Genomic DNA, 11,785 nt, shown 5'->3' on the forward strand with positions numbered 1-11,785 from the left:
AAAAGTAGGTTTTAAAATAATTATAGGATAAACGTCAGTTGATGTCTTAAATGTACATTTTCTCACATGTATTGTAGTTTGTGGCTTATCCTTCTGGGTGCTAACTGAGTCGTCATTACCAACGCATTTATTCCAAATAACCCCCCTCAGAGAACTACTCTTTGAGTCCTGACACTTTACTTCCACTTGGAAGGTGTTAGAAACAGGAGTGGACGTCTTGCTGTGAGAGGGTAGTGCCTTCCTGACGTCTGTACCCCATGTATAGTCATAGAAGTGGTCAAATGTCTCGGAAGAGCGAATCAGTGAAGAGATTTAGGAAAAAAAGAAGGGTCTCCACGTTGGCAAGCAGCTGTAGTTCATTCCGAAACTGTATTCGGTATCCAGTAACTGCCCAGCCAAAATACATATTTGACTCACTACAGACTAACCGAGCTCGCACTCCAGCTTGGCGTTCAGAGTGGTCCAGACGCTCCGATCCCTTCATTCAGTTTCTTTTGTTTGGTTTACGCAGAGACCGCCGACACTAACCAGCCATGGATGCCATCAAGAAGAAGATGCAGATGCTCAAGCTCGACAAGGAGAATGCCTTGGACAGAGCTGAGCAGGCCGAGTCAGATAAGAAAGCATCTGAGGACAGAAGCAAACAGGTCGGCATCCAGTGTGAAACTCGCTCTGATGCTTTTACGCAGCAGTGCCATTGGCACGTTGCGCAAGGCGCTGCATGATTCTTTCCGATGATCTCCCACTGAGGATTATTATTTGATTTAAAAAAAATCACTTTTAAATAATAACCTTAAAAATAGCTTTTCTTTTAGCGTTTCTTTACTCCATATGTTGACTGCATGAGGTTGGCACGATTGGAAACTGCACATTTCTAGTTGGATCCTTTATTCATTAGTTATGCTGTTAAGCAATGAGATAAATATCAATTTCAAGGGCGACCTTGGCTCAGGGGGTTGGGAATCGCATCTGTAACCGGAAGGTCGCCGGTTCGATCCCTGGGCTCTCTGTCCTGGTCGTTGTGTCCTTGGGCAAGACACTTTACCTTACTGACAAGACACTTTACCTAGCCACAGCTACCCTGGGCCGATGCCCCAGGGCAGCTGTGGCTACAACTGTAGCTTGTCTCCACCAGTGTATGAATGGGAGAGTGAATGAATAGTGTTATTGTAAAGCGCTTTGGGTGCCTTGAAAAGCGCTATATAAATCCAATCCATTATTATTATCATTTAAGAAATCCTTAAATAATAGTAATTAATAGAATTAATAGAAATAATAGTCTTTTAATAGAAATTCATTCGTTTAGTAACAAATATATATGTGTGTGTCCCTTTTTTAATTAATAAAAGCGTGTTTTGATTCCGCGTTGTTTGTGTTGAGAATTAATCTGAGAAAATCATCCTCACGTAAATAAAAATCTTCTCGTTTCTCTGCGTACCAGCTTGAGGATGACCTGGTAGCACTGCAGAAGAAGCTGAAGGCAACTGAGGATGAGTTGGACAAATACTCTGAAGCCCTGAAGGAGGCCCAGGAGAAATTGGAGCTCGCAGAGAAGAAAGCCACAGATGTGAGTTTGGGCCGAAGGAACCCATTTGGCGCACCCACTGCCTAATGATATGACCTTGATACACTCCTTTTGAGTCCCGTCTGGAAACTAAGATCACCAGCCATGAAACAGACACCCTAATGCTTAAGTTATGCATTAATCAATTATAAGAGAGTTGTGGGCTTCATAAGAATATATGGATAGTTAAATTTAGCTCTTGTGCTGTATAAGGTAAAGTCACAGCTCACTGGCTTACCGTTGCGTTCCACCACCATTTGGACGAATCTGAGGGCCAGTGTCTGATTTCAGTCGTGTATTTTACAAGCATATTATGAAGTGCATTTTGACAGATTTGTGGCCCTGTTGGCCACAGAACGTACTCCGCGGTTATACTCAACCCAGATGAAATTACCAGTTTATTGGCAGCGTTCATTCTTACGCCAATAAAGCCTAATTGATGACGTCAGGAGCAGAGACGACGTCAGCAGCAGCAACAAAATTTTTAACATCCGTGAGATAGACTCATGTTGACTGATTTAATGACAGAGTATAAACATAGCAATATATTTGAACATTATAGACTACAATAGAGCATGGGTGTCTTCTGTGCTCTTTAAGCCAGTTTAGTGCAGGAAGACAAAGTTCTGCAGGTCTAATTAGCACAATTATGAATATCGAGAACATTAATAACACTGTCCGAATAATTAAACTTATAATGTGTGTATTATGTGTGTATAAGTGATTTAAGGCACTCTCTTGCTGTCTTTAGATTAAGTTGATGTTTGGAACTGTGATTTTGAAAGGCTTAGCTCAAATTAGCAGTAGGGGACGCACTTAAACTAACTGGTTCATAATGTAGTTTTGTCGTAGCCAAAAAGCATTAAAATGGCTTGATAAATATTTTAAAAGACCATTACTAATAATTATGATCCACATATTCAGTTCACTAAATTTATTCAACTATTTTCGAGTAAAATGAGTTACTTCCGGGGTTGGTGGCACGTCCCAATCCTCATCAGCGGTTGATTAAAGGCGGTGGGGGCAGGGATCAAACGCGCCGCATCTCCAAGTGTGCTTGTGTCTGCGTGTGGGGAAGCACGCAAAAAACGGAGAGAAAACTAGCTTAGCTGAGACAAACAGAGCAAAAAAATGGCCGGTGGGAGCTCCCTGGAAGCGGTGAAAAAGAAAATCAAGTCATTGCAGGAGCAGGCCGATGCGGCGGAGGACCGGGCGGCGTTACTACAGCGGGACCTGAACCAGGAGAGGAGTGCGAGGGAAGCAGTAAGCGGCTAATGACTCTATAAGGCAATTAGTCCCCGGGGAGCCCAGAGCATTAGGAGTAAATCTGGTCAAAAAGCATGGTTGCTAAGTAGGCCCAGACCGCCTCGGTATATGGTCGAAAACAGGTAGCAGGTTGGCGAGTTTGAAATTAGCCCACCGATGGATGTGAGTAAGGGATGGGTGGATGCGAAAGGACTCCACCCGGTAGATCCCGAATAAACAAAACGGTCCTTTTCAAGTAAGCTAACGGCACAGCAGCCCCGCAACACCGCAGGTCCAGTGAGATAAAGCCCTCCCTTGTGTGACTGGCTAGTTTAGGCACAGGGACCTCCATTTATCCACCTTGCGACATAACAAAACGTAGCCGTTTAGCTAATTTGTTTAAGACTAAATCACAGCGAGCCACGAAATTACAGGTTTGGCTGGGAAAACGCCAGAGAGGGTGGATAAGTTTGTCTCCTTTAAGAAATCCTGTTGTATTCTAACCAAAAAAAAGGTTAGAATAAAATGTGTTAGAAAAAGAGAAATGACGCACACTCTTTAACTGGTGTTGGAAAATGTACATAAACAACCTGCATCCCTCTATTGGACAAGCTGACCCAGGCCAATCTCTCCAGGGAGAGCATGAGTTATTTTATCTGCCTAAGATCTCACAGCAGCTGAAAGCCTGCAGAGCCAAACATAACACACGAATTTCAGTTAAATGAATAAACTTGTTGTGCCTGTAGATGACTGGTGTTGTGCTCTCCTAGGCTGAGGGTGATGTAGCTTCCCTGAACAGACGTATCCAGCTGGTTGAGGAGGAGTTGGACCGTGCTCAGGAGCGTCTGGCCACAGCTCTGACCAAGCTGGAGGAGGCTGAGAAGGCTGCTGATGAGAGCGAGAGGTGGGTATTTTGCATCTGGAAAACTGGCACTAAACGGGCACCGCTCTCCCACCCCTCTTATATTATTCATACTCATTTGCAGAGTACTGTAATGGAAAAAGGGTAACAAAGAAGGGTTAAGACAAGCTCGGAAAAGAAAATCCTGCGTTGAGTCTCTTGTTGTTGCTAACTTTTAAAAGGCAAGGCAAGTTTATTTATATAGCACAATTCAACAGCAAGGTGATTCAAAGTGCTTTACAGAGACATTAAAAAACAGAAAGCATGATTTAAACTGGAAAAAAGAGGAAGGAAAGGTAAATAAAATCAGTAGTTAAAATGTAAGTTTTGAAATTTAAGCTTAAAAGTTAAACAGTGTGGATTTGGTGCTTTATTCAAATGCAGCTGAGAACAGGTGAGTTAAAAGCATTAAACATAAATGGAAATTTAAGTATGAAGCGCTTTAATACTGGATTTTGCTAAACTTTATTATATTATAAAACCAAACATTTGCACATGACACATGCTCTTTGAGTGTCACTTAAGATTGGGCTCACTGCTGCCACCGGTGGCTTGAAGTTGTATTGTATCACTCTTCACAAATGTGCAGGTATTTAAATAATTGCATTTAATTTAATTGTTGCTTTGTGTAATATTATAATATTGAGATGGTTACTGTTTCTTTATGATCGAAAATGCATAGCTCCTGATCAGTGGCTAATCCACACCTGTGGAAATTTAATAGAACGTTATTCCGGTTCATGCCCATGATTTTGTGTTGTGCTTCATTTGGTATTCAATTCATCCTTATCCTCTCAGACAGTTGCCATGTGCTTGGCAGAACATGACAGATGAGGATGTGTGTTAAGTATTTAGACACTTTGTCCATATAGTCATGTAGTGGTCTCTCTCTCTCTCTCTAATTTTATCTCTACTTCACTAATACAAGGTATTGGTATGATCCATATGCTTTGCACTAAATGTTTCTTTTAAGAGTGGAATTTCCTGTTCCTCTATGACGCATAGTGTAAACATTACTAAGACTCACCTTATACCACTTCCCTTCCCTCAGAGGCATGAAGGTCATTGAGAACAGGGCAATGAAGGACGAGGAGAAGATGGAGCTGCAGGAGATCCAGCTGAAGGAGGCCAAACACATCGCTGAGGAGGCTGACCGCAAATATGAGGAGGCGAGTTTCTCAGCTGTTCAGTGCACCCTGAACTTTGACAATTGTTCAGTTATTTACTTTGATGCAATGCTTGACATGTCTGACCAGTATAGGATGCACTAATGTGTTAAGCTAGTGTGGGACTAAACTTAAGGAGTTGTGACTTCAGGTTGCCCGTAAGCTGGTGATCATTGAGGGTGACTTGGAACGTACAGAAGAGCGTGCTGAGCTGTCTGAGAGGTAATGATCACATTTTCCTCACACCTCTCTTGCTTTCTGTGGTTTTTCTCTACGTGTTTAATCACACCATAACTCTGCAGCAAATGCTCTGAGCTTGAGGAGGAGCTGAAAACTGTGCAGAACAACCTGAAGTCTCTGGAGGCCCAGGCAGAAAAGGTAAGATTATTGACAAATATTCATAGTATAAACCTATAAAGTTTGTTTGAAACTTATTTTTGTTGCATTTTCATGTTTTGTATATTTGAGTGACTCTGCCCTGTGTATGTAACCACAGTACTCACAGAAGGAGGACAAGTACGAGGAGGAGATCAAGGTCCTGACAGACAAGCTAAAGGAGGTGAGTTAGAGTTATCAGTGAGTCATACGTTTATGTATCCTAAATTAAATTTTAAATAGAAGCTTCTCTTGAAACTGAAGATTGAATCGATTGCATTACTTAATTGAATAAATATGCTGTGTGTGTGTATATATTTTTTACTCATACTTAAGGGCTTCCTTTCCTCTGGGGCTGTGGTTATTAATTTCCATTAGGAGGTTTACATTACCAATGTTTTATTGCTGTCCTCCACATAGGCTGAGACCCGTGCCGAGTTCGCTGAGAGATCAGTTGCCAAGCTGGAGAAGACCATTGATGACCTTGAGGGTATGAATGTTTTACACTTGGTTTTTAGTCTTTGGTGCAGCGTTTCATGTTCATTTTCCATATAAGCAAACATCTGTTACTCTTATTACAAAATTTATTGATGCAAAAAGCAACCCAGTGACAAGTCTTCGTCTAAAGTAGAGTCCTGGTTTCTGAAAGGGAAACTAATAAAAGGCAAATCTCTCATGTGGGGCTGTTTGAGGTATTTATCTGGTCAGCAGGTTGTTAAATAATTCCCAGGACAAATATCTACACTGTCAGTTGTCTGCCAGAAGAAAAACAAAACTAATAAGCAGAACCTGCCATGATATGATTCATGTTAGCATCAACATTTCTCACTGCAGTACAGTTTGGCATGGTGGTGTATTGAGCGTTCAAGGCCAGCTAGCCCCGAGAAGTGTTCACAGGGTCACGGAACATGTGAGGCAGTTTCTCGGTGACTCCTCAGGAATTTGACACGGTGTCAGCAGCTGTTCATGTTCCTTCCTATTTCTGTCCTGCCTTTTTATTTCAGTTCCTCAGTTTGCATTTTCTTTTGGCTTTCATTTCTTGACGCTGTTATTTTTCTGTTCACTGCCCCCTCACTGCCACTCTATAATAATTACAACTCTATAGATGAGCTGTATGCCCAGAAACTGAAGTACAAGGCCATCAGCGAGGAGCTGGACCACGCCCTCAACGACATGACTTCCATGTAATTCACAACACGCTTGTTTCCGTGCTGTCTTAGAGCTTTATCTCCTTAACCACAGCAACAACATACAGTAGCGCCCTCTTGTGGCATGTTTGAGTGCCGTGACTTAACTCTGCTAAACTACAACTTTAAATCCTTCCGTGCTTGTCTAACACTAATTTATGAGTGACCTAATCATGTTTGATTTCTTTTTAAAAAAAATATATTTTAATACAATTTTTTTTTGCAGACCTTTTAACATGAGTGCTTACTTAGTAGAGCTTGTTCCCTGTCTCAGTTCTCTTAGTTCTGCATCCATTTTTCTCTCTCATGTCATATGTTTTCATTCTTTTATTTCTCCCTCCAACATTTTTGTTCTTTTGTTTTTGTTCACAGCTAAATTCTCACACTCTTCACTCCAGAAGCTGCTTGAGCATCATCCTTTCTCTCCTGTGCAGCACAGCCCTACTTTCTGTCTCCTTTGTCTATTTATTTCTTTACTGCCCTGGCAGTACTGCACATTGGGCCTTGGCTGCTGGAGTACATTTGTCCATCTGTCTTTCAGACCTTTGAGCCACATTGCTTTATATAAAATAAACATTTTTCCATCTATGTCATCCTTTTCTTTTTCTCTCGCAATGCTTCTTCATTTCCATTTGTCCTTTTTTGTTATTGTTTTACCTTCTTTGTGTTTTTAATTTATACTGTTTAGTAGCTTTTGAATAAACTCCTGAGTTACTTGTAGTGGCAGTGAATTGTATTCAATTTTTTAATCAGCTGATTGGGGATTTTATATCTTTAGTTATATTTTATTGTTTTAAGGCTTCCTCACACCTTCAGATTCAGCTGTAGTTAAATGCAGTTGATGTACTTTAGAAATAGCAAGTTAACATTTTCAATACTCATTGAGTGTTTGCAGATGTGAACGTAGCCAAAAAAATAAAACCAAAAAATAAACACTCCTCATATTGTAGGTCTAAATAGCAAATCAACTAGACTCCAAGCCAGTATTGGCAGACATGGTCACTAAAACTACTACTATAGATTTTTTATTTTATTTTATTTATTTATTTATTTATTTTTAATTCTTTAATTTAAAGAATGCTAATACAGTCACAGGGGCTATTGCAGAGAAATGCGACTGTAAATTATAAACAATTGAGTAGGATAAGATTTGTTTAGTTTCACTTGCTAAATTAAATCTATTGAAACTCGAATGGGATTGGCCACAAAATTGTAAGGCTGTTTGGGGTGGCCCAAATGTCTTATGTCATAGTCACAGTAGTTCACATGAACTAATTGCATGCAGATCGAACCTCATAGATTTAAAGTAGAAATAGAAAGTTCTCCACAAATGGTGACATAGTTGCTACAGAATGGCAATTTAACTGTAGAATTACATGCTCTGCAATGTTCCCTTTATATAGGAATATACACAGAGTTCAACTAGGTGCCAACCGGTTGAGTCAAGTCCACTGCTTCAATGAGGTGACATTGTTGCGCAGATAAGATGTGTTCATTGGTACAGGCTGCACAAACTGTCTGCAGTCAGAGTTGGACCAGGTTAACTCCCATCAGGTGACCTCTGCAGTTCTCTGGTGATTGAAAGTGGCTGCTGCAGCTAGATGCAAAAAGATCCAGTACAAACATGTGCATCATCATTATTTTTCTATTTGTGAGTGTGTGTTGTTTTGTCCCCTAACTAATCCCAAGGTGGTTGCAGTCTTATCATTCTAGTCTAAGTAATTAATAAGCAGTGAAAAGGAAACAGTGTTTGTAAAACCAGTAGTGTTTGTGAGTTTTCTGTGGTTAGCCAAGATGGCAGGCTTATGACTGTCTTTAAAAAAACAAAAACATATTTCTTGAGCCTTCTGTGTTCATTAGGTCAGGAAATCAACAAACTTATTTTGTGATTACCTTCAAAGCGTCACTCTTTATACTAACCTCCTTTCTTTGTCTTTCCTTTTTCTCCTACCTGCTTTCTGACTGTCAAGACCACCTATACAAGCAGCTTGAGAAAAATCGTCTTCTCACCAATGAACTGAGAGTAGCTCTAAACGAGGCATAAACTGGAAGGGAATCTTGTATGCTTTAATGTTTCTGAAATTCCAGTCACCAGGAATGTTGTTGTACTGTTTATTTAAATAACTATACACAGCAGCAGTTATGTCTTAAAAACAAAACAAGTTACGCTTTCAAAAAAGTGGGAATACAAGTGAGAGATTTTCACATGCATGTTCCAATAACTGCTTCAAGTGGAAGGTTACACAGGTTCAGGAGAGGGACGAAATTCAGTTGATATATTTTCTCAGTTATTGTCAGGGCTACATAATTGAAATCTGGTCTGCAATATGTGCTTCTATCCATGAAAAGGAGGCCTTGGAATATTGCAATGGACTGAACAAATATCATCACTTTTAAAATTACTTGGATTATACCCAGATTTTCCTTTTTGTACTTGGGTGAGATGGATGGTTGGACAGGTGTGTCGTTTTTACTTGTAGCATTTCAGCGAAGCATTCACATTTTAATTATGAATTGCAATAATTTAATAAATTCAATTATGTAGCACTAGTTTACAGCAGCAGTCACCTAAAGCACTAAATATTATAATGTAAAGGCCCTGAAGATTAGAGGGAAACCCCAACAATCAAACAATTCCCTTTGAGGAAGCACTCTGTGACAATAGGGAAAAGGAACTGTCTTTTAACAGGGAGATCTTGGGGAGGATGGCAGCATACTGTGATTGGTTGGGGTGTGAGGAGAAAGATGACTAAACGCACCAAGAGAGACTAGATGGAAAAATAATGGTATACAATAGTGGCATGTAAATGCATCAGGGGTGAAGAGGGAAGTGAAGAAATCCTGAGTGCGTCATTGGACGTCCTCCAGCAGCCTTAACTTGTAGCAGTATAAATAACTAAAGCTTTATTCAAAATAATTTTGTTTTTCAAATGTAATCTTAAAAGTAAAGAGTTTTTTTCCCAAACTTCAACTGGGAGCTCATTTGATAGGAGAGGAGCCAGATATCTGAAGGCTCTGTCTCCCATTCTATATTTAGAAATTCTAGGAACAACAAGTAAGCCTGCAGTCTGAGAGCGAAGTGCTTTGTTGGGAACTGTTCCCACAAACCTCATAGTTATCTGTAGAGATGTCTGCCTTCTCCAAGAATATAATAAAACTACATGGTGCTCACCTTGCGATGCTAAAAGTGCCAAATAATTGGGTTGTGACTTCAGGAAAGAAACATTCCAGCTGAATTTTTCCCAATGTTTATTTTGGGGCGCTTTAAGCATCACAAGGCAAGATGTTGCTTGCCTTGTGATGCTTAAAGCAAGGCAAGCAACATTTAGTTTCATTATATATCCTCAGGACATAGCAGCTTAAGCCAAAACAGTGTAGCTGGATAAAGAGAACTTCAAAGAAAAGGTGTGCAGTTTTATTTAGCGGCGAACTGTTTGTTAATCGTAGCACAGGAGGAGATTGATCATATGATTCACCTGTAGCAACAAGGAAGTGTTGGCGGTAAGGAAGATGTGAATAACAGATTTCACAGTACCCCCTGTATGATCTGTCAGTAATTTGTCTAAGTGAATGGGGAAGAAAAAAGGACGTGGAGTGTGCATATACAATAAAAGTAAAGTGATACTGGTCCAATAGTAAAAGGAGACAATTATTAGTGCTTAGAAGAGTTTTCAGTTTTTTCCTCAAAAGTGCTAGGGTTTTATACTTTGGTCAATTCCACTGCCAAATCATATATTACAAAAAAGGAAAGCTTTCCCCCCCCCCCCCCCCCTTGCATAAACTCACCACGTCCATTCTTGACCACAGCCCTGTCAATAGTGTGAGTTTTTACTATTTCTAGTATACTTTAAATAAAAGTTCAAATCTGATTAGTTATATCAGAAAATCTAAATAACTTGAGGATATCGACTCCGCTAATAAGTGCTGACCTCTTACTGGGGAAAAAAAAAATATATATACTGGGGTATGTAACGATATCCAGCATATGTTTGTCACTGTACCTGAGGTAAACCTTTGTCTGACTATATTCTGTGTCTCTTGCAACTACTGTTCTTTCTTTTTTTGGATTTTAACTGATGCAATGCTATATTAACAGATAAACTCACACGTGCTAAAGAAGAGGGCCTGAGCATAAAGCAGATGCTGGATCATACTCTAATGGAGATGGTTAACCTTTGACCTAGCTCTGTTCCCCTCCTCACATTGCCTCATCTGCTCTGCATATGGCTGGCTCCCATATGACTATGACTGCTACACGCAAAGCTGGAGCTTGTGTTTGTCTCCTCTGACCGTGGCATCTTGAAGACACAAGCTCTGCGCAAGTTAGAAGCTCATCTACAGTTTCCTTTATGCACTGTAGTCAAAGGTCATTTAAAGTTTACTGTACATCTTTAATTGTTTACATGTACGTGTGGGGAATTTGCACTTTTTTGGGGAATATACTGCACATGATCGTCATGAATGAAGCCATAATTTAAGCCAAGGTTATGAAAGGGACTTTTATTATGTGTACTTTTGTAAAGTTGCTTATGTGTTAGTTTCTTTTTGTATTGTAAAAATGTATTCACTGTAAGTGATATTCTCTTCCAGTTTAGCAAGGAAGGAATTCTTAGCACAGTAGCGAAACTCATTATATTGTTTCAACTAAGCAAACTAAATACTTGTGGCGTACTTATCTATGTAGGTGTTTTCTTTTTGAAACACTCATTTTTGTTTTTTATCTTGGAGATGTACAAATCATAAATAAATATGCGAATCAACCTGGCTGTTGCAATTGTTAATTGTTCTTGGAAGAAAGAAGCTTGAGTTTCCCCCAAGACCTTGACTGCCTGCTTCCAAGGAGTCAAGGTCTTGGAGTGATGAATCCTCAGAACCTGGACTTGAACATTATTGAAGAAGTGTGGGATCATCAAGAAACCTGGAGAACTCTAAAACCACTTCAAGAAAGTTTACATACAAGAGTTCAGGCTGTTTCTCATTTTCCTAGCAAAATTTAAAGAAATAAAGGGTTACTCAAGAAATTTGCATAGTAGTGTTAAAAAAAAAAAGTTTTCTTGATGCCATCTCAACATGCAAAGGCAAACACAAGATTAAACTTTTCTAGCTTGGGGGGAAAAAGGCAACTGGACCTCCCTAAACTTGTTGTTACAGCTCTCATCCAAAGGCATATGGGTCTAGAGATGAAAATGCCCGAATTGTACCTTTAATAAAAATAAATTAAATCATCTTTATCATCCAATTATTTAAGGTTTGATTATGTGTTGGATCAAAGTGAAAGATTTTCACATGCCTGTAGGCGTGCCTTAACTGCTATAGTTCCTCCTCGCCGCAGGGAGGCGCCAATAAA

General features: G+C 39.8%; 1 protein-coding gene across 6 annotated transcripts; it reads left to right on the forward strand.

The window, feature by feature from the left end:
• The first annotated feature begins 279 nt into the window (after nucleotides 1-279).
• LOC113024749 (tropomyosin alpha-1 chain-like) lies at nucleotides 280-11,198 on the forward strand. Of its 6 annotated transcripts, XM_026172053.2 has the most exons (10): nucleotides 280-647; nucleotides 1,442-1,567; nucleotides 3,580-3,713; nucleotides 4,762-4,879; nucleotides 5,028-5,098; nucleotides 5,179-5,254; nucleotides 5,373-5,435; nucleotides 5,672-5,741; nucleotides 6,357-6,435; nucleotides 6,811-7,026. In XM_026172053.2, the coding sequence occupies exons 1-10, from the start codon at nucleotides 534-536 to the stop codon at nucleotides 6,812-6,814; spliced, it is 855 nt and encodes a 284-aa protein (XP_026027838.1). In that variant the 5' UTR covers nucleotides 280-533; the 3' UTR covers nucleotides 6,815-7,026. The 6 variants fall into 6 exon arrangements, with proteins under 6 accessions (XP_026027838.1, XP_026027847.1, XP_080156047.1 ...); XM_026172062.2 differs by lacking the exons at nucleotides 6,357-6,435; nucleotides 6,811-7,026 and adding an exon at nucleotides 10,535-11,198 and having other exon boundaries at nucleotides 297-647; XM_080299921.1 differs by lacking the exons at nucleotides 6,357-6,435; nucleotides 6,811-7,026 and adding an exon at nucleotides 8,409-9,219 and having other exon boundaries at nucleotides 297-647.
• Nucleotides 11,199-11,785: the final 587 nt, after the last annotated feature.

Source organism: Astatotilapia calliptera, chromosome 1 (genome assembly GCF_964374335.1).
Source record: "Astatotilapia calliptera chromosome 1, fAstCal68.1, whole genome shotgun sequence".
In the NCBI taxonomy this organism is placed as follows: domain Eukaryota; kingdom Metazoa; phylum Chordata; class Actinopteri; order Cichliformes; family Cichlidae; genus Astatotilapia; species Astatotilapia calliptera.